The 20984-nt window shown below is 41.2% G+C and overlaps 1 protein-coding gene across 1 annotated transcript in view; it reads right to left on the reverse strand.

Moving 5' to 3' along the window:
* Positions 1-9495: 9495 nt before the first annotated feature.
* setx (senataxin) overlaps positions 9496-20984 on the reverse strand; it is a 69234-nt gene continuing 57745 nt past the window's right edge. Inside the window, exons 21-25 of the mRNA XM_021601888.2 lie at positions 14188-14280; positions 13351-13506; positions 13020-13115; positions 12762-12849; positions 9496-12670 (exon numbers count right to left, since the gene is read on the reverse strand). Coding sequence (XP_021457563.2) covers positions 11963-12670; positions 12762-12849; positions 13020-13115; positions 13351-13506; positions 14188-14280 — 1141 coding nt within the window. The 3' untranslated portion in view covers positions 9496-11962. The remainder of the gene's footprint in view (positions 12671-12761; positions 12850-13019; positions 13116-13350; positions 13507-14187; positions 14281-20984) is intronic.

Genomic DNA, 20984 nt, shown 5'->3' on the forward strand with positions numbered 1-20984 from the left:
GGTCAATAACCACTAGAAATGTAAAAACAGAACGGAAGCAGAATCCATAAGAGAGTGTACAGACTGGGTCAATAACCACTAGAAATGTAAAAACAGAACGGAAGCAGAATCTATAAGAGTGTACAGACTGGGTCAATAACCACTAGAAATGTAAAAAACAGAACAGAAGCAGAATCTATAAGAGAGTGTACAGACTGGGTCAATAACCACTAGAAATGTAAAAACAGAACGGAAGCAGAATCTATAAGAGTGTACAGACTGGGTCAATAACAACTAGAAATGTAAAAAACAGAACGGAAGCAGAATCCATAAGAGAGTGTACAGACTGGGTCAATAACCACTAGAAATGTAAAAACAGAACGGAAGCAGAATCTATAAGAGTGTACAGACTGGGTCAATAACCACTAGAAATGTAAAAAACAGAACGGAAGCAGAATCTATAAGAGTGTACAGACTGGGTCAATAACCACTAGAAATGTAAAAACAGAACAGAAGCAGAATCTATAAGAGTGTACAGACTGGGTCAATAACCACTAGAAATGTAAAAACAGAACAGAAGCAGAATCCATAAGAGAGTGTACAGACTGGGTCAATAACCACTAGAAATGTAAAAACAGAACAGAAGCAGAATCTATAAGAGTGTACAGACTGGGTCAATAACCACTAGAAATGTAAAAACAGAACGGAAGCAGAATCCATAAGAGAGTGTACAGACTGGGTCAATAACCACTAGAAATGTAAAAACAGAACGGAAGCAGAATCCATAAGAGAGAGTACAGACTGGGTCAATAACCACTAGAAATGTAAAAAACAGAACAGAAGCAGAATCTATAAGAGAGTGTACAGACTGGGTCAATAACCACTAGAAATGTAAAAACAGAACGGAAGCAGAATCTATAAGAGAGTGTACAGACTGGGTCAATAACCACTAGAAATGTAAAAACAGAACGGAAGCAGAATCTGTAAGAGTGTACAGACTGGGTCAATAACCACTAGAAATGTAAAAACAGAACGGAAGCAGAATCTATAAGAGAGTGTACAGACTGGGTCAATAACCACTAGAAATGTAAAAACAGAACGGAAGCAGAATCTATAAGAGTGTACAGACTGGGTCAATAACCACTAGAAATGTAAAAAACAGAACGGAAGCAGAATCCATAAGAGAGTGTACAGACTGGGTCAATAACCACTAGAAATGTAAAAACAGAACGGAAGCAGAATCTATAAGAGTGTACAGACTGGGTCAATAACCACTAGAAATGTAAAAACAGAACGGAAGCAGAATCTATAAGAGTGTACAGACTGGGTCCATAACCACTAGAAATGTAAAAACAGAACGGAAGCAGAATCCATAAGAGAGTGTACAGACTGGGTCAATAACAACTAGAAATGTAAAAAACAGAACAGAAGCAGAATCTATAAGAGAGTGTACAGACTGGGTCAATAACCACTAGAAATGTAAAAACAGAACGGAAGCAGAATCTATAAGAGAGTGTACAGACTGGGTCAATAACCACTAGAAATGTAAAAACAGAACGGAAGCAGAATCCATAAGAGAGTGTACAGACTGAGTCAATAACCACTAGAAATGTAAAAAACAGAACAGAAGCAGAATCCATAAGAGAGTGTACAGACTGGGTCAATAACCACTAGAAATGTAAAAACAGAACAGAAGCAGAATCTATAAGAGTGTACAGACTGGGTCAATAACCACTAGAAATGTAAAAACAGAACAGAAGCAGAATCCATAAGAGAGTGTACAGACTGGGTCAATAACCACTAGAAATGTAAAAACAGAACAGAAGCAGAATCTATAAGAGTGTACAGACTGGGTCAATAACCACTAGAAATGTAAAAACAGAACGGAAGCAGAATCCATAAGAGAGTGTACAGACTGGGTCAATAACCACTAGAAATGTAAAAACAGAACGGAAGCAGAATCCATAAGAGAGAGTACAGACTGGGTCAATAACCACTAGAAATGTAAAAACAGAACGGAAGCAGAATCCATAAGAGAGTGTACAGACTGGGTCAATAACCACTAGAAATGTAAAAACAGAACAGAAGCAGAATCCATAAGAGTGTACAGACTGGGTCAATAACCACTAGAAATGTAAAAACAGAACGGAAGCAGAATCTATAAGAGAGTGTACAGACTGGGTCAATAACCACTAGAAATGTAAAAACAGAACGGAAGCAGAATCCATAAGAGAGTGTACAGACTGGGTCAATAACCACTAGAAATGTAAAAACAGAACGGAAGCAGAATCTATAAGAGTGTACAGACTGGGTCAATAACCACTAGAAATGTAAAAAACAGAACAGAAGCAGAATCTATAAGAGAGTGTACAGACTGGGTCAATAACCACTAGAAATGTAAAAACAGAACGGAAGCAGAATCTATAAGAGTGTACAGACTGAGTCAATAACCACTAGAAATGTAAAAACAGAACGGAAGCAGAATCTATAAGAGTGTACAGACTGGGTCAATAACCACTAGAAATGTAAAAACAGAACAGAAGCAGAATCTATAAGAGTGTACAGACTGGGTCAATAACCACTAGAAATGTAAAAAACAGAACAGAAGCAGAATCTATAAGAGTGTACAGACTGGGTCAATAACCACTAGAAATGTAAAAAACAGAACGGAAGCAGAATCCATAAGAGAGTGTACAGACTGGGTCAATAACCACTAGAAATGTAAAAACAGAACGGAAGCAGAATCTATAAGAGTGTACAGACTGGGTCAATAACCACTAGAAATGTAAAAACAGAACGGAAGCAGAATCTATAAGAGTGTACAGACTGGGTCCATAACCACTAGAAATGTAAAAACAGAACGGAAGCAGAATCCATAAGAGAGTGTACAGACTGGGTCAATAACAACTAGAAATGTAAAAAACAGAACAGAAGCAGAATCTATAAGAGAGTGTACAGACTGGGTCAATAACCACTAGAAATGTAAAAACAGAACGGAAGCAGAATCTATAAGAGAGTGTACAGACTGGGTCAATAACCACTAGAAATGTAAAAACAGAACGGAAGCAGAATCTATAAGAGTGTACAGACTGGGTCAATAACCACTAGAAATGTAAAAACAGAACGGAAGCAGAATCCATAAGAGAGTGTACAGACTGGGTCAATAACCACTAGAAATGTAAAAACAGAACGGAAGCAGAATCCATAAGAGAGAGTACAGACTGGGTCAATAACCACTAGAAATGTAAAAACAGAACGGAAGCAGAATCCATAAGAGAGTGTACAGACTGGGTCAATAACCACTAGAAATGTAAAAACAGAACAGAAGCAGAATCCATAAGAGAGTGTACAGACTGGGTCAATAACCACTAGAAATGTAAAAACAGAACGGAAGCAGAATCCATAAGAGTGTACAGACTGGGTCAATAACCACTAGAAATGTAAAAACAGAACGGAAGCAGAATCTATAAGAGAGTGTACAGACTGGGTCAATAACCACTAGAAATGTAAAAACAGAACGGAAGCAGAATCCATAAGAGAGTGTACAGACTGGGTCAATAACCACTAGAAATGTAAAAACAGAACGGAAGCAGAATCTATAAGAGTGTACAGACTGGGTCAATAACCACTAGAAATGTAAAAAACAGAACAGAAGCAGAATCTATAAGAGAGTGTACAGACTGGGTCAATAACCACTAGAAATGTAAAAACAGAACGGAAGCAGAATCTATAAGAGTGTACAGACTGAGTCAATAACCACTAGAAATGTAAAAACAGAACGGAAGCAGAATCTATAAGAGTGTACAGACTGGGTCAATAACCACTAGAAATGTAAAAACAGAACAGAAGCAGAATCTATAAGAGTGTACAGACTGGGTCAATAACCACTAGAAATGTAAAAAACAGAACAGAAGCAGAATCTATAAGAGTGTACAGACTGGGTCAATAACCACTAGAAATGTAAAAACAGAACGGAAGCAGAATCTATAAGAGTGTACAGACTGGGTCAATAACCACTAGAAATGTAAAAACAGAACGGAAGCAGAATCTATAAGAGTGTACAGACTGGGTCAATAACCACTAGAAATGTAAAAACAGAACGGAAGCAGAATCTATAAGAGAGTGTACAGACTGGGTCAATAACCACTAGAAATGTAAAAACAGAACGGAAGCAGAATCTATAAGAGTGTACAGACTGGGTCAATAACCACTAGAAATGTAAAAACAGAACGGAAGCAGAATCTATAAGAGTGTACAGACTGGGTCAATAACCACTAGAAATGTAAAAACAGAACAGAAGCAGAATCTATAAGAGTGTACAGACTGGGTCAATAACCACTAGAAATGTAAAAACAGAACAGAAGCAGAATCTATAAGAGTGTACAGACTGGGTCAATAACCACTAGAAATGTAAAAACAGAACGGAAGCAGAATCTATAAGAGTGTACAGACTGGGTCAATAACCACTAGAAATGTAAAAACAGAACAGAAGCAGAATCTATAAGAGTGTACAGACTGGGTCAATAACCACTAGAAATGTAAAAACAGAACGGAAGCAGAATCTATAAGAGTGTACAGACTGGGTCAATAACCACTAGAAATGTAAAAACAGAACGGAAGCAGAATCTATAAGAGTGTACAGACTGGGTCAATAACCACTAGAAATGTAAAAACAGAACAGAAGCAGAATCTATAAGAGTGTACAGACTGGGTCAATAACAGCTAGATATGTAAAAACAGAACGGAAGCAGAATCTATAAGAGTGTACAGACTGGGTCAATAACCACTAGAAATGTAAAAACAGAACAGAAGCAGAATCTATAAGAGTGTACAGACTGGGTCAATAACCACTAGAAATGTAAAAACAGAACGGAAGCAGAATCTATAAGAGTGTACAGACTGGGTCAATAACCACTAGAAATGTAAAAACAGAACAGAAGCAGAATCTATAAGAGTGTACAGACTGGGTCAATAACCACTAGAAATGTAAAAACAGAACGGAAGCAGAATCCATAAGAGAGTGTACAGACTGGGTCAATAACCACTAGAAATGTAAAAACAGAACGGAAGCAGAATCTATAAGAGTGTACAGACTGGGTCAATAACCACTAGAAATGTAAAAACAGAACGGAAGCAGAATCTATAAGAGTGTACAGACTGGGTCAATAACCACTAGAAATGTAAAAACAGAACAGAAGCAGAATCTATAACAGTGTACAGACTGGGTCAATAACCACTAGAAATGTAAAAACAGAACGGAAGCAGAATCTATAAGAGTGTACAGACTGGGTCAATAACCACTAGAAATGTAAAAACAGAACATAAGCAGAATCTATAAGAGAGTGTACAGACTGGGTCAATAACCACTAGAAATGTAAAAACAGAACGGAAGCAGAATCTATAAGAGTGTACAGACTGGGTCAATAACCACTAGAAATGTAAAAACAGAACAGAAGCAGAATCCATAAGAGAGTGTACAGACTGGGTCAATAACCACTAGAAATGTAAAAACAGAACGGAAGCAGAATCTATAAGAGTGTACAGACTGGGTCAATAACCACTAGAAATGTAAAAACAGAACGGAAGCAGAATCCATAAGAGAGAGTACAGACTGGGTCAATAACCACTAGAAATGTAAAAACAGAACGGAAGCAGAATCTATAAGAGTGTACAGACTGGGTCAATAACCACTAGAAATGTAAAAACAGAACGGAAGCAGAATCTATAAGAGTGTACAGACTGGGTCAATAACCACTAGAAATGTAAAAACAGAACGGAAGCAGAATCTATAAGAGTGTACAGACTGGGTCAATAACCACTAGAAATGTAAAAACAGAACGGAAGCAGAATCCATAAGAGAGTGTACAGACTGGGTCAATAACCACTAGAAATGTAAAAACAGAACAGAAGCAGAATCCATAAGAGAGTGTACAGACTGGGTCAATAACCACTAGAAATGTAAAAACAGAACATAAGCAGAATCTATAAGAGTGTACAGACTGGGTCAATAACCACTAGAAATGTAAAAACAGAACAGAAGCAGAATCTATAAGAGTGTACAGACTGGGTCAATAACCACTAGAAATGTAAAAACAGAACGGAAGCAGAATCTATAAGAGTGTACAGACTGGGTCAATAACCACTAGAAATGTAAAAACAGAACGGAAGCAGAATCCATAAGAGAGTGTATAGACTGGGTCAATAACCACTAGAAATGTAAAAACAGAACGGAAGCAGAATCTATAAGAGTGTACAGACTGGGTCAATAACCACTAGAAATGTAAAAAACAGAACGGAAGCAGAATCTATAAGAGTGTACAGACTGGGTCAATAACCACTAGAAATGTAAAAACAGAACAGAAGCAGAATCTATAAGAGAGTGTACAGACTGGGTCAATAACCACTAGAAATGTAAAAAACAGAACGGAAGCAGAATCTATAAGAGAGTGTACAGACTGGGTCAATAACCACTAGAAATGTAAAAACAGAACGGAAGCAGAATCTATAAGAGTGTACAGACTGGGTCAATAACCACTAGAAATGTAAAAACAGAACATAAGCAGAATCTATAAGAGAGTGTACAGACTGGGTCAATAACCACTAGAAATGTAAAAACAGAACGGAAGCAGAATCCATAAGAGAGTGTACAGACTGGGTCAATAACCACTAGAAATGTAAAAACAGAACATAAGCAGAATCTATAAGAGTGTACAGACTGGGTCAATAACCACTAGAAATGTAAAAACAGAACATAAGCAGAATCCATAAGAGAGAGTACAGACTGGGTCAATAACCACTAGAAATGTAAAAACAGAACGGAAGCAGAATCCATAAGAGAGTGTACAGACTGGGTCAATAACCACTAGAAATGTAAAAACAGAACAGAAGCAGAATCTATAAGAGTGTACAGACTGGGTCAATAACCACTAGAAATGTAAAAACAGAACGGAAGCAGAATCTATAAGAGTGTACAGACTGGGTCAATAACCACTAGAAATGTAAAAACAGAACGGAAGCAGAATCTATAAGAGAGTGTACAGACTGGGTCAATAACCACTAGAAATGTAAAAACAGAACGGAAGCAGAATCTATAAGAGTGTACAGACTGGGTCAATAACCACTAGAAATGTAAAAACAGAACGGAAGCAGAATCTATAAGAGAGTGTACAGACTGGGTCAATAACCACTAGAAATGTAAAAACAGAACGGAAGCAGAATCCATAAGAGAGAGTACAGACTGGGTCAATAACCACTAGAAATGTAAAAACAGAACGGAAGCAGAATCCATAAGAGAGTGTACAGACTGGGTCAATAACCACTAGAAATGTAAAAACAGAACGGAAGCAGAATCTATAAGAGTGTACAGACTGGGTCAATAACCACTAGAAATGTAAAAACAGAACGGAAGCAGAATCCATAAGAGTGTACAGACTGGGTCAATAACCACTAGAAATGTAAAAACAGAACGGAAGCAGAATCCATAAGAGAGTGTACAGACTGGGTCAATAACCACTAGAAATGTAAAAACAGAACGGAAGCAGAATCTATAAGAGTGTACAGACTGGGTCAATAACCACTAGAAATGTAAAAACAGAACAGAAGCAGAATCTATAAGAGTGTACAGACTGGGTCAATAACCACTAGAAATGTAAAAAACAGAACATAAGCAGAAAATGTAAAAGAATCCATGGTTGTACTAATCAAGTATTATTAGAAAAGCACTTCTACTGGGAAAGTATATATGCAATAAATGTATTCTTTTTTGGATTAACACTATGGCGCCGCCACCAATATAATCTAAACTGAAGCAGATGTGGGCGTTATCAAGCAAGAATTTAGACAAAATATTGGTGGCTCAAAGCCAAGGGGAGTTAATTATCTACATAGAGAGGAGCGTCTGTGTTATTTGAAGGTGGAAACCTACAAAGCCTGAGGTCTGTAAACAAGAAAAGTCAGTTGTTCCATGGAATTCCTTGGCTCTGTTACTTTGTAATAAAGTCTGTTTAAATTTACAACTTCCGGTATGAGAAATATTTGATTCAATATTTCCACAAACTTCCATTCAGCCACAAGAGCATTAGTGAGATCAGGCACTGATGTTGGGCAATTAGACCTGGCTCGCAGTCGACATTCCAATTCATCTTAACGGTATATGATGGGGTTGAAGTCAGGGCTGTGTGCAGGCCAGTCAAGTTCTTACACACCGATAAACAAACCATTTCTGTATGGACCTCGCTTTGTGCACAGAAATAGGAAAGGCTCTTCCCCAAACTGTTTCAATAAAGTCAGAAGCACAGAATTTGTAGAATGTTATTGTGTGCTGTAGCATTACAATTTCCTTTCACTGGAACTAAGGGGCCTAACCCAAACCATGACAAAAAGCACCAGACCATTATTCCTCTTACAAACTTTACAGTTGGCACTATGCAGTCGGGCAGGTAGCGTTCTCCGGCATCTGCCAAACCCAGATATGTCCATTGCACTGCCAGATGGTGAAGCACGTTCATCACTCCAGAGAACGCGTTTCCACTGCTCCAGAGTCCAATGGCGGTGAGCTTTTTACACCACTCCAGCCGACGCTTGGCATTGCGCATGGCTTGTTTGCAGCTGCTCGGCCATGGAAACCCATTTCATGAAGCTCCCAACGAACAGTTCTTGTGCTGACATTCCTTCCAGAGGCAGTTTGGAACTCATTAATGGCTGTTGCAATCGAGGACAGAAGCTGTTTTACATGCTTCAGCACTAGGCGGTCCCATTCTGTGCGCTTGTGTGGCTTCCACTTCGAGGCTGAGCCGTTGTTGCTCCTAGACTACACATTTACAATTTACAATCACAGCACTTCCAGTTTCCCGGGGTAGCTCCAGCAGGGCAGAAATTTGACGAAATGACTTGTTGGAAAGATGGCATCCTGTGACGGTGCCATGTTGAAAGTCACTGAGCTTTTCATTAAGGCCATTCTACTGCCAGTGTTTGTCTATGGCAATTGCATGGATGTGTGCTGGAATTTATACACCTGCAAGCAACAGGTGTGACTGAAAAATCAGAATCCACTAAAGGGTGTCCACATACTTCTGAATATATAGTGTATATGTAGATATCGTTGTTAGAAGACTTCATTTCCCTTGACGTAGTGATGCTGAATGTAAAAAAATGGCTCAACATACTCCACTCTCACCTATGTAATTTCCTTCAGGTCAGACATGTTTTATGCAAACAGAAAAGGAGCGGACATGATTGACACCAACACATCCAGCTCAGTTCCATTGGGAATTAGGAAGAACTGAAATTAAACCAAAAATGGCACCATAACGTCCTAACAATAAACATTTAAATACCCATAAGGTTCTGAGAACAAAATGACAGTAATAGGCCAAAACATAACGGTCTCCACATAGAAATAGACTTACTAGAATAGGAAAAGACCCCTGAAACACTATTTATATGTTTCTCCCACTAAGAGATCGTCATTGGCGTGGAAAGCCAGGGTTTAAAGGATCATCCTAATGACACCCTAGGTACTGTGTGGCATCCTTTATTTGGAGTAGAATTTTATTAAAAAATAAACACTTCATTGAGAAAGTAGTTCCCCGTGTTAGTGGAGTCAGTGACATTGGATGTAAACAAGAACTACAGGTGAAATGCACTCACGCCGTAACAGGATGAACACATTTAGACAAAAGCACCACGAACACCTGGGAGGAATGCAAACAACAAAAAAAATAAGTGGGTGGGTGAGTGGGTGTCAGCATGCAATAAGACAAAAGACATTCAGGCGGTGGTAAAATAAAATCCTGTTCTAGTCTGTCTGTAAGGCATCTCTATTCTGGGCTCCGCTTCAGAAGAAGTCTGTATTGTTAACATGAAGGGCAGTGGGATGAACTGACACGTGTGGGGGAGATCCTCTGGGAGATGGGGCACAGATCAGAGACCAGCGTGGGAGTTGTCCTGGCTGAACCGCACTGATCTAGGACCAGATTCCCCTACCACACAGTCCTACACTCAAGCATTAGGAGAATGGAAACTATGGCCTTAGAGGAAAGTTGTACCTATGCCGATCAGAACTGGTGAAAGGATTGTGGTATGATGAGTTGTGTGTGTGAGACACACAAACAAGGCCCAACTAATAATGCTAGTGTACCATCTACCCGTGTAAAGTGAAAGATGTCTATAACAAAATGCACATTTTTATTTGCCCACTATTTTAGCAGTGGTTCAGAAAAACAAAGCATACAATGTTGACCATGGTCAATTTACTTTCCCTAACACTTTAAGACGGAATCAGCTGATTGGTTTGGTGAACAATAATATACAAGGCCATATTCAGTACGAAAACGTTCTCGAAAGATGCAGATAGAGATTCCACAAGTAGAGCCGACGCGACTCCTTATTCTGCATGTCAGAGATGCATGTTTGTTCTACATAGTATGTTTCTTTCTGAACGTTCCAAAACAATGAGTCCGGTTGAACATGCCCCAGGTGAACAAGCACCAATTGCAAATAAATAAAATAATTTTGCAGATTAAAATTCAATGTAAACAATTGTTCAATTTCAAATAAGATGATTCATTTATCAACTTAAAAAATATCTACATACTTGATTTGGTTTAAACTGGCACTGTGGTTCTTTTGGGGCACAGGTCTTAGAAAAACGATTTCTCCCAGAAACTATATTGCATTGAAATGGAGAAATTATTGTAACCATTACCTTCTAAACACTGTACAGTATCGTGACAGGTGACACGCAGAAGGAATAAAGCCATGTATACTTCACTGCAGTTGCTGAGAGTCACAGGAAGTCTTTGGTTCCAACATTTGAGGAGGTAGCTGGCCTGAAGTCCAACAGCGGTGAATAATACATAACCTTGTCTCTGTCGACAAGAAAGGGAACCTAAAATGAGTTTTGTTGGTAGAGGTGTGTGTGAGTGTGTGTGTGTGTGTGTGTGAAAATGAGCTTGTGTAAATGCACAGTGTGATACAACAAATAAAAGTGCATCCAATACCGTACAGACAAACCAGCAGAAGAAAGTGACCAGAGATGTCAAAGCTTCTCCGGGGCATAAAATGACATTTAACTGTACATGTCTCCCTATTTAGAAATACAAAATCTGTCCCACATTCTCCAGCTACAGCATTCACTTAGACTACGTATGGGTCCATGTTACAAATTCTATAAAGATACTTACATGTAACAACCAGGCCCATTCCAATCACAAAATGTAACCTTAATTGCCTCAGTTAATCAGCATCCTGGTGCTAAATAAGGACGACACTTTAAAAGCAAAATAAAAACTAAAATAATTGCCTATAGTCAAATAACTATGGTGGACGAGATATACTTTTGCACTTAATATATGCTATAAGCGGAAATAGTGTGTACTTAAAATTGTAATGCAACAGCCATTCTGTTAAGTGGGCTATACTACTAATAAATAACCAGGTATCAAACGTTGAGTACCAGCGACATTAGTCTTTGCGCTTTTATGAAGTCCAGAACATTTCTATACAAATGCAGAGCACGTAAGAAAATGAGATTAGGAAATTATAAAATTGTGAACCAAACAAAGAAAATGAATAAAAGTCACAGGCACAGTGCATTACCCTGGTTACATCTCTCAGTAATAAACTGGAAACACACAAGTACCAGTGTTATAGTACAAGTGCCCTTTCAAAAGGCCCCGCCCCCACTGTCCAAACAAAGGGCAGTTTTTTACAGAGAGGCCAGTGGCCAACCCACATACTCCAGCCATAACAGTCATTAAACAGCTTATTACAAAAACAATTACATTTATTACAGAAATACAATTAACTGACTTGTAAATGATACAACAGCATCATATTACTGCTTGAGATGGTGAACAGTGAGGTTTTTGACTGACTGGTTGTCGAACAAACTACTCTGCGTAATCTCTTGCCCTTCCACTCTCGTTCCCATTCCCTGAATTTATCAGAAAGCACACCAATAAAAAAACAAACCAAAACAGAGTCAGTGGTCAGTCCTCTCTCTCCCCCTCTTGGAGTGGGTGGGAGGGATCCATCGGGGGTCTGGGTCTCGTTTCCGGGGGTGAGTGTGTGTGTGGTGGTTGAAGGCTGTAGCACTGTAGCGATTATAGTCCCTCTGACTGGGGTCCCTCGGTGGTCTGTTGACTCCATCTCCTGGGTATGGCGCGGTGATTGGTGAACGGTGTTGCTCTCTGTCCCTCTCCCTGACAGCCCATCTCTGGTTTTGGTACCCAGTTGGGTGACGCTGTTCTGGGCTGTTGCATCCTCGTGGATCCCTCTCAGCTCGTGGGTCTCTTCTGATCTCGGCTTGTGGGAGCCTGATTCTTTCAGCTCGCGGATTCCAGTCTGGTCTATGCTGGGGTGTCTGGACTACCAGACGAGGGTCTCTGGGCCTATCAGCGTCCTGGGGAGGGGATGCCGACCAGGGCTGCTGGGGGGAGTCCCTGCCCTGGGCGAACAGGGCTGGCTCAGAAGAGCGGCGTAGCTGGAAGGGAGCAGGCCTGGGGGGATCGGCGGTGGGACAGGGGGCAGCAGAGGGAGGGCCTGGTTCTCTGAGGGGGTAAGACGAGCTCCTGGTCAGCTCCTTTTTGAAGATCTTCCTGGCGTCCGTCTTGAAGGTCATCTCATTCGTTGATATAATGACGTCTCGTGTCGCGGCATCCTTGATGAGCGCACCCCAGTCTTGGTTTTCCTAGGACAGACACACAATCAACACGAGGCTGGAAAAGGAAATGCAACCAGACACAGGCCTCCATACAGATACAGGAGGTGGAGCCAATTACCTGGAGTGTCCGTAGATGGCCCAGAATGAACAGGCTAAACTTGGCCCGGGTGATGGTCACATTCAACCTCTGGCGATTCCCCAGGAATCTGGGGGGGGTCCACCATAGATCAGAAACTATACCCATACCCCAGGTAAGTACAGTACTCGTAGTATGAATACTACTTTACGTAAAGCGTTACATAAATCCAATTTGTTATATCATTACCAAGTATACGGCCTGGTCACATGACCTTACCAGGAAAGCTTGTACACTCACCCAATGCCGCCCTGCTCGTGGCTCGCCCTGACGCAGGAGACAATGACACAGTCCATCTCTCGGCCCTGGAAGCCTTCCACAGTGTCAACGTCCACCCTGGAATACAATTTTTATTTTGGTCTTTCTAGAGTCCCTTCACACTGCTAGCGGGGAACAACTACAGCAGAAATGAAGCCATTTCTTTTGTCTCTAATGATTCTGCAAGCTAAGACTACTGAAATGGCTTCCTTTTCTGGCAAATGGTTTATTTTTACACCAGCAGTGCGAACGGACCCTGGCAATCTACTAACCCCAATGAGAATGCACATTTATGGTGCAGCACCTGACTCACGTGAGGTTCTTGTTGACCACCTTGGCCATCTCGCGGTTGATGCGGTCCTTCTGGGCATTGTACGGCGTGATGACCCCCACCTTGACCTGCTGCTTCTCAGCCATCAGCCTCAGCAGGAACACTACCAGCTGCACCTCTTTCAGGTTGCTGAAAGACCTGGTGACCAGCCAGACGGCAATCAAACAGTCATTCAACATGTATTCAGTCACAAGCACTTTTCCACAATGTCATTAAAGGGATTGTTCAGCAAGAGGTTGGGAATTGGACCAAAAATGGTTGTTAACAATTGTTGGCCGTGGCTAGTTTAACAAAATCAAAGTGTGGATCGCAGTCACTCCCTGTCCCTAGACCAGGGGTATTCAACTCTTACCCTACGAGGTCCGGAGCCTGCTGGTTTTCTGTTCTACCTGAGAATGAATTGCAACCACCTGGTACACCAGGTCTAAATAGGTCTCTGATTACAGGGGAATAATGAAAACAAGCAGTGGAACTGTCTTCAAGGTCCAGAGTTGAGTTTGAAGGTCCTAGATCAAATGTGTCAAACTTATTCCATGGAGGGCCGAGTGTCTGGGTTTTCACTCCTCCTTTGTACTTGATTAATTAAGGTCACCAATTATTTAAGGAACTCCACACACCTGGTCGTCTAGGTCTTAATTGAAAGGAAAAACCAAACACTGCCCTCCATGGAATGATTTTTACGTGCCCTAGAATGTTGGAGATAAGAAACCAAATGTCTAAATCATGCAAAGTCACTGAACTATCCCTTTAACATGAAGCCTACAGTAGAATGAATTAAATGGGAGAAGTCATAGGAACATGATCCAGAGCATTTCTTACGCTCCCTCCTTGACCTCCTGACCGTCGGTCACGTCAAACACACGGTAGGGCAGGAGAGGCCAGCCAATGTTCCCCCTCCTCTCTGCAGTCTCACTGAAGACAGGAACACACACAAATGATAGCCTAGTGGTTAAAGCATTGGGCCAGTAACCGAAAGGTTACAGACAAAGTACAACTCTGTCCTTCTGTCACTGAACAAGGCAGTTAACCTACTGTTCACCGGTAGGCCATCATTGTAAATAAGAATTTGTTCTTAACTGACTTGCCTAGTTAAATCAAGGATAAATAAATAAAAAAATTGACATGCAATGTTAAACGCTTAAAAAGGAAAATTCCCGCAATTCACACCCTCATTTCTTGTTGTGCAGTATCAGGGCACGCAAAGGACATTAAAAGATCAAAGACCCAAATGCATCCTTTTAGAAACTGACATGCTCTCAGTATAGTGACGTACAGCACCAGTCAAACGTTGACACCTACTCATTCCAGGGTTTACATTTGAAAAAACGATTTTCTACAATATAGAATAATAGTGAAGACTATGAAATAACACATATGGAATGCAGTGACAAAAAAAAAGTGTTAAACAAAATATGAAGCCACCCTTTGCCTTGACAGCTTTGCACACTTGGAATTCTCTCAACCAGCTTCATGAGGTAATCACCTAGAATTTAAATTAACAGGTGTGCCTTGTGAATTTGTAGAATTTCTTTCTTTATTGCGTTTGAGCCAATCAATTGTGCTGTGACAAGGTAGAGATGGTATACAGCACTCTGAAAGGTTTCTTCTAGTGCAGTCGCAAAAACCATCAAGTGCTATGATGAAACCAGCTCTCATGAGGACCGCTACAGGAAAGAATCTAAGTAAAATACATTTGGATTTGTTTAACGCTTTTTTTGGTTACTATATGATTCCATGTGTTATTTCATAGATTTGATGTCTTAACTATTAAAACCTCTTGAGGATAGGGAGACGCTAGCGTCTCAACTGGCCAATTGCCAGGGGAAATGCAGAGCGCCAGATTCAAATAAAATGATATAAAACTTTCATTAAATCACACATGTAAGATACTCAATTAAAGCTACACTCGTTGTGAATCCAGCCAACATGTCAGATTTTAAAAATGCTTTTCGGCGAAAGCTTAAGAAGCTATTATCTGATAGCATGCACCCATCTGCACCAGTAGTAAACAAAAGGGCTAGCGTAGCAGGCGCTACACAAAACGCTGAAATAAAATATAAAATATGCATGACCTTTGACGAGCTTCTTTTGTTGGCACTCCAATATGTCCCATAAACATCACAATTGGTCCTTTTGTACGATTAATTCCGTCCATATATATCGAAAATGGCCATTTATAAAGTCCGTTTGATCCATAAAAAAAAACAGCTTAGAAAAACGCAACGTCACTACAAACTACTTTTGTAATACAACGGTAGGTATTTTTAAATTTTTAATAATCGATCAAATTGTAGACGGGGCAATCTGTATTCAATACATGAACGAAAAGAAAAACTCTGCTTATCACGTCTTGTGCAACTCACAAAAGGGTCCCCCGTTCCGAGTTGGCCTACTTCCTGCTAAGACAAAGAAATAACCTCAGCCATATTCCAAACACTGGCGACATCGTGTGGAAGATGTAGGAACTGAAAGTATATTTCTATTAAATGTTCAATGGCAAAGACAATATAGGGAAGAGAGATGAAAAAAAAATGAAAAAAATAATTCTGAACAGTTAGTCCTCTGGGTTTTGCCTGCTACATAAGTTCTGTTATACTCACAGACATGATTCAAACAGTTTTAGAAACTTCAGTGTTTTCTATCCAAATCTATGCATAATATGCATATCTTATATTCTTGGCATGAGTAGCAGGAAGTTGAAATTGGGCACGCTATTCATCCAAATATGGGAATTCTGCCCCCTAGCTTTAAGAGGTTTAAGCTACAACGTAGAACAAAATACAAATAAAGGAAAGCCCTTGAAATTAGGTGTCTGAACTTTTGACTTGTACTGTTGGTCATTCTGAACTTTCTCCGCAACATAATCAATGTTCCCTCTAAGCCGCGCCCAGTCGTACAATATCCCCGACATTGCCGCGCAGCTCATTAGCGCATTAGAAATATCAGCCCACGGAAAGCAGCACGAGATTGAACTTCGACGAAACTCTAGAGTTCTCCCTGTTAACACGATCAACATTTCCCTTTAATGTGGCAATTGTGATCAAATCAACACAATATCAAATCAAATATTATTTGTCACCTCACAGTGAAATGCTTACTTACAAGCCCTTCAACAACACAGCAATACCCCCCCCCCCAAAAAAAAAATAAGTTAAGAGCAGCAGTAAAATAACAATAGCGAGGCTATATACAGGGGGGTTCCGGTTAGTCGAGGTAATATGTACACTACTGTTCATAAGTTGAGGTCGCTTAGAAATGTTCTTGTTTTTCAAAGGAAAGCACATTTGCTTCCATTAAAATATAAAATTGATCAGAAATACAGTGTAGACATTGTTAATGTTGTAAATGACTATAGTATCTGAAAACGGCTGGTTTTTATTGGAAAATGTACATAAGCGTACAGAGGCCCATTATCAGCAACCATCACTCCTGTTTTCCAATGGCACATTGTGTTAGCTAATCCAAGTTGATCATTTTAAAAAGGCTAATTGATCTTTAGAAAACACTTTTGTAATTATGTGAGCACAGCTGAAAACTGCTGTGCTGATATTAAAGAAGCAATAAAACTGGCCTTCTTTAGACTTGTTGAATATCTGGAGCATCGATTGCAGGCTCAAAATGGCCAGAAACAAATTAACTTTCTTCTGAAACTCATCAGTCTTGTTCTGAGAAATGAAGGCTATGCCATGTGAAAAATTGCCAATAAACTGAAGATCTCGTACAACGCTGTGTACTACTCCCTTCACAGAACAGCGCAAACTGGATCGAACCAGAATAGAAAGAGTGGGAGGCCCCGTGCACAACTGAGCAAGAGGACAAGTACATTAGAGTCTCTAGTTTGAGAAACAGACACCTCAATTGGCAGCTTTATTAATAGTACCCGCAAAACACCAGTCTCAACGTCAACAGTGAAGAGGCGACTCCGGGATGCTGGCCTAATTTTATGTTGTTTTAAATTGACAAAATGTGCTTTCTTTCAAAAACAAGGACATTTCTAAGTGACCCCCAACTTAACAGTAGTGTACATGTAGTTAGAGTTATTAGACTATGACTATGCATAGATAAGAGAGTAGCAGCAGCTTAAAAGGGCAATGCAAATAGTCATTTGATTAGATGTTCAGGAGTCTTATGGCTTGGGGGTAGAAGCTGTTAAGAAGCCTCGGACTTGGCACTCCGGCACTGCTTGCCATGCGGAAGCAGAGAAAACAGTATGACTGGGGTGGCTGGAGTCTGACAATTTTTAGGGCCTTCCTCTGACACTGCCTGGTATAGAAGTCCTGGACAGCAGGAAGCTTGGCCTCGGTGATGTATTGCGCCATTCGCGCCACCCTATTTAGTGCTTTGCGGTCGGAGGCCGAGCAGCTGCCATACCAGGTGGCGATGCACCTGTTGAACCTTTTGGAGGATCAGAGGACCCATACCAAATCTTTTCAGTCTCCTGATGGGGAATAGGTTGTGTCATATCCTGTTCACGACTGTCTTGGTGTGTTTGGACCATGTTAGTTTGTGACGTGGACGCCAAGGAACTTGAAGCCCTCAACCTGATCCACTACAGTCCTATCAATGAGAATGGGGGAATGTTCATGTAGTCCACAATCATCTCCTCTGTCTTGGTCACATTGAGGGAGAAGTTGTTGTCCTTGCACCACACGGTCAGGTCTCTGACTACCTCCCTATAGGCTATTTCACCACTGTTGTGTCATCGGCCAACTTGATGATTGTGTGCGAGTCATGCCCTGGCCGTGCAGTCATGAGTGAACCGGGAGTACAGGAGGGGGCTGAGCACACATCCCTGGGGGGCCCCCGTGTTGAGGATCAGCGTGGCGGATGTGATTGTTACCTACCCTTACCACATGGGGGCAGCCCGTCAGGAAGCCTAGGATCCAATGGCAGAGTAAGGTGTTTAGTCCAGGGTCTTTAGCTTGTTGATGAGCTTTGAAGGCACTATGGTGTTGAACGCTGAGCTGTTGTCAATGAACAGCATTCTCACGTAGGTGTTCCTTTTGCCCAGGTGGGAAAGGGCAGAGAGGAGTGCAATAGAGATTGCATCATATGTGGATCTGTTGGGGCGGTATGCAAATTGGAGTGGGTCTAGGGTTTCTGGGATAATGGTGTTGTGAGCCATGACCAGTCTTTCAAAGCACTTCATGGCTACAGATGTGAGTGCTACAGGTCGGTGGTCATTTAGGCAGGTTACCTTAGTGTTCTTGGGCACAGGGACTATGGTGGTCTGCTTGATACATGTTGGTATTACAGACTCAGACAGGGAGAGTTTGAAAATATCAGTGAAAACACTTGCCAGTTGGTCAGAGCATGCTAGGAGTACACGTCCTGGTAATCTGTCTGGCCCAGCGGCCTTGTGAATGTTGACCTGTTTAAAGGTTTCACTCATGTAGGCTGCGGAGAGCCTGATCACACAGTCGTGCGGAACAGCTCATGCTCACATGCATGTTTCAGTGTTTCTTGCCTCGAAGTGAGCATAGAAGTTAGTTAGCTCGTCTGGTAGGCTCGGGTCACTGGGCAGCTCACAGCTGTGCTGCCCTTTGTAATCTAATAGTTTGCAAGCCCTGCCACATCCGACGAGCGTTGGAGACGGTGTAGTACGATTCGTTCTTAGTCCTGTATTGACGCTTTGCCTGTTTGATGGTTCGGAGGAGGGAATAGAGGGATTATTTTTATAAGCTTCCAGGTTAGAGTCCTGCTCCTTGAAAGCGGCAGCTCCACTATTTAGCTCAGTGTGGATGTTGCCTGTAATCCATGGCTTCTGGTTGGGGTATATACATAATATTAGCCACTTTCAAAGCAACATACTGAAACAAAAAATAACTATGCAGGAGATTTTGTTGTAGGCCGAATTCAGTGTAGGATTCTATTGCAATTCTAACTCAGCCGGTACTCACAGACCTGAGCGGCATAACCAAATCAGAGCTGCCATAGGCCACTATGCAAAAAGACCATTGTCATATATGGATCTGTGCCATTTATGTTGAACTGGACGGTGTTTACAGCATGAGCAGTCATGAGGAGATGCACTCGTTTTGAGATCAAAGCCAGAGCTGCATGTAGCCATGTGTGCACATTTTGTTCATATCCTTTGCTAGTTAGTGAGTTACTATCCCAGTTATAGATCATTTGTAGGCAGCAATAGGGGAGTGATTGCTTCCTCCAAAAGCTATTTGAAAAGCAAGTCAAGTAAAGAACATTGTCTTGAAGGGGCAGTGTTGTATTTTGAGACAGGCTTGAATAAGCCAAGTAGCCAATAGGCAGAGGGTAGCATAATTTGTCTGATTCTCTGTAATAAGGCTATTGGAATAATAATGCATAAAGTGGTTTCTTGCATCAAACAACATTTTCAGTCACCTTGTCTGAAGGACAAGTGGATAAACAGGTTAACGTCAACTGAAAAGTGGTGATACATATGTATTCACCAATTTTGCTATGAAGCCCCTGAATAAGATCTGCCACAACCAATAACCTTAAGTCACATAATTAGTTAAATAAAGTCCACCTGTGTGCAATCTACGTGTCACATGATCTGTCACATGATCTCAGTATATAAACACACACGTTCTGAAAGGCCCCAGAGTCTGCAACACCAAGCAAGCAGCACTATGAAGACCAAGGAACTCTCCAAACAGGTCAGGGACAAAGTTGTGGACAAGTACAGATCAGGGTTAGGTTCTTAATTTTTTTTTGCAAACTGAACATCCTACTGAGCACCATTAAAATGGAAAGAATATGGCGCCACAAACCTGCCAAGCGAGGGCCGCCCACCAAAACTCACAGACCAGGGAAGGAGGGCATTAATCAGAGGCAACAAAGAGACCAAAGATAACCTTGAAGGAGCTGCAAAGCGCCACAGTGGAGACTGGAGGATCTGTCCATAGGACCACTTTAAGCCGTACACTCCACAGAGCTGGGATTTACGGAAGAGTGTCAAAAAAAACATTTGGTGTTCGCCAAAAGGCATGTGGGGAAACTCCCCAAACATATGGAAGAATGTACTCTGGTCAGATGAGACTAAAATTGAGCTTTTTGGCTATCAAGGAAAACGCTATGTCTGGTGCAAACCCAACACCTCTCATTACCCAAGAACAGCATCCCCACAGTGAAGCACGGTGGTGGCAGCATCTAGCTGTGGGGATGTTATCCATCAGTAGGGACTGGGAAACTGGTCAGAATTGAAGGAATGATGGATGGCGCTAAATACAGGGAAATTCCTGAGGGAAACCTGTTTCAGTCTTCCAGAGATTTGAGACTGGGACGGACGTTCACCTTCCAGCAGGACAATGACCATAAGCATACTGCTAAAGCAACACTTGAGTGGTGTAAGGGGACACATTTAAATGTCTTGGAATGGCCTAGTCAAAGCCCAGAACTCAATTCAATTGAGAATCTGTGGTATGACTTAAAGATTGCTGTACACCAGTGGAACCCATCCAACTTGAAGGAGCTGGAGCAGTTTTGCCTTGAAGAATGGACAAAAATCCCAGTGGCTAGATGTGCCAAGCTTACAGAGACATACCCCAAGATACTTGCAGCTGTAATTGCTGCAAAAGGTGGCTCTACAAAGTGTTGACTTTGGGGGGGGTTGATTAGTTATGCACGCTCAAGTT

The sequence above is a fragment of the Oncorhynchus mykiss genome, chromosome 5 (assembly GCF_013265735.2).
Source record: "Oncorhynchus mykiss isolate Arlee chromosome 5, USDA_OmykA_1.1, whole genome shotgun sequence".
Taxonomy (NCBI): Eukaryota; Metazoa; Chordata; class Actinopteri; order Salmoniformes; family Salmonidae; genus Oncorhynchus; species Oncorhynchus mykiss.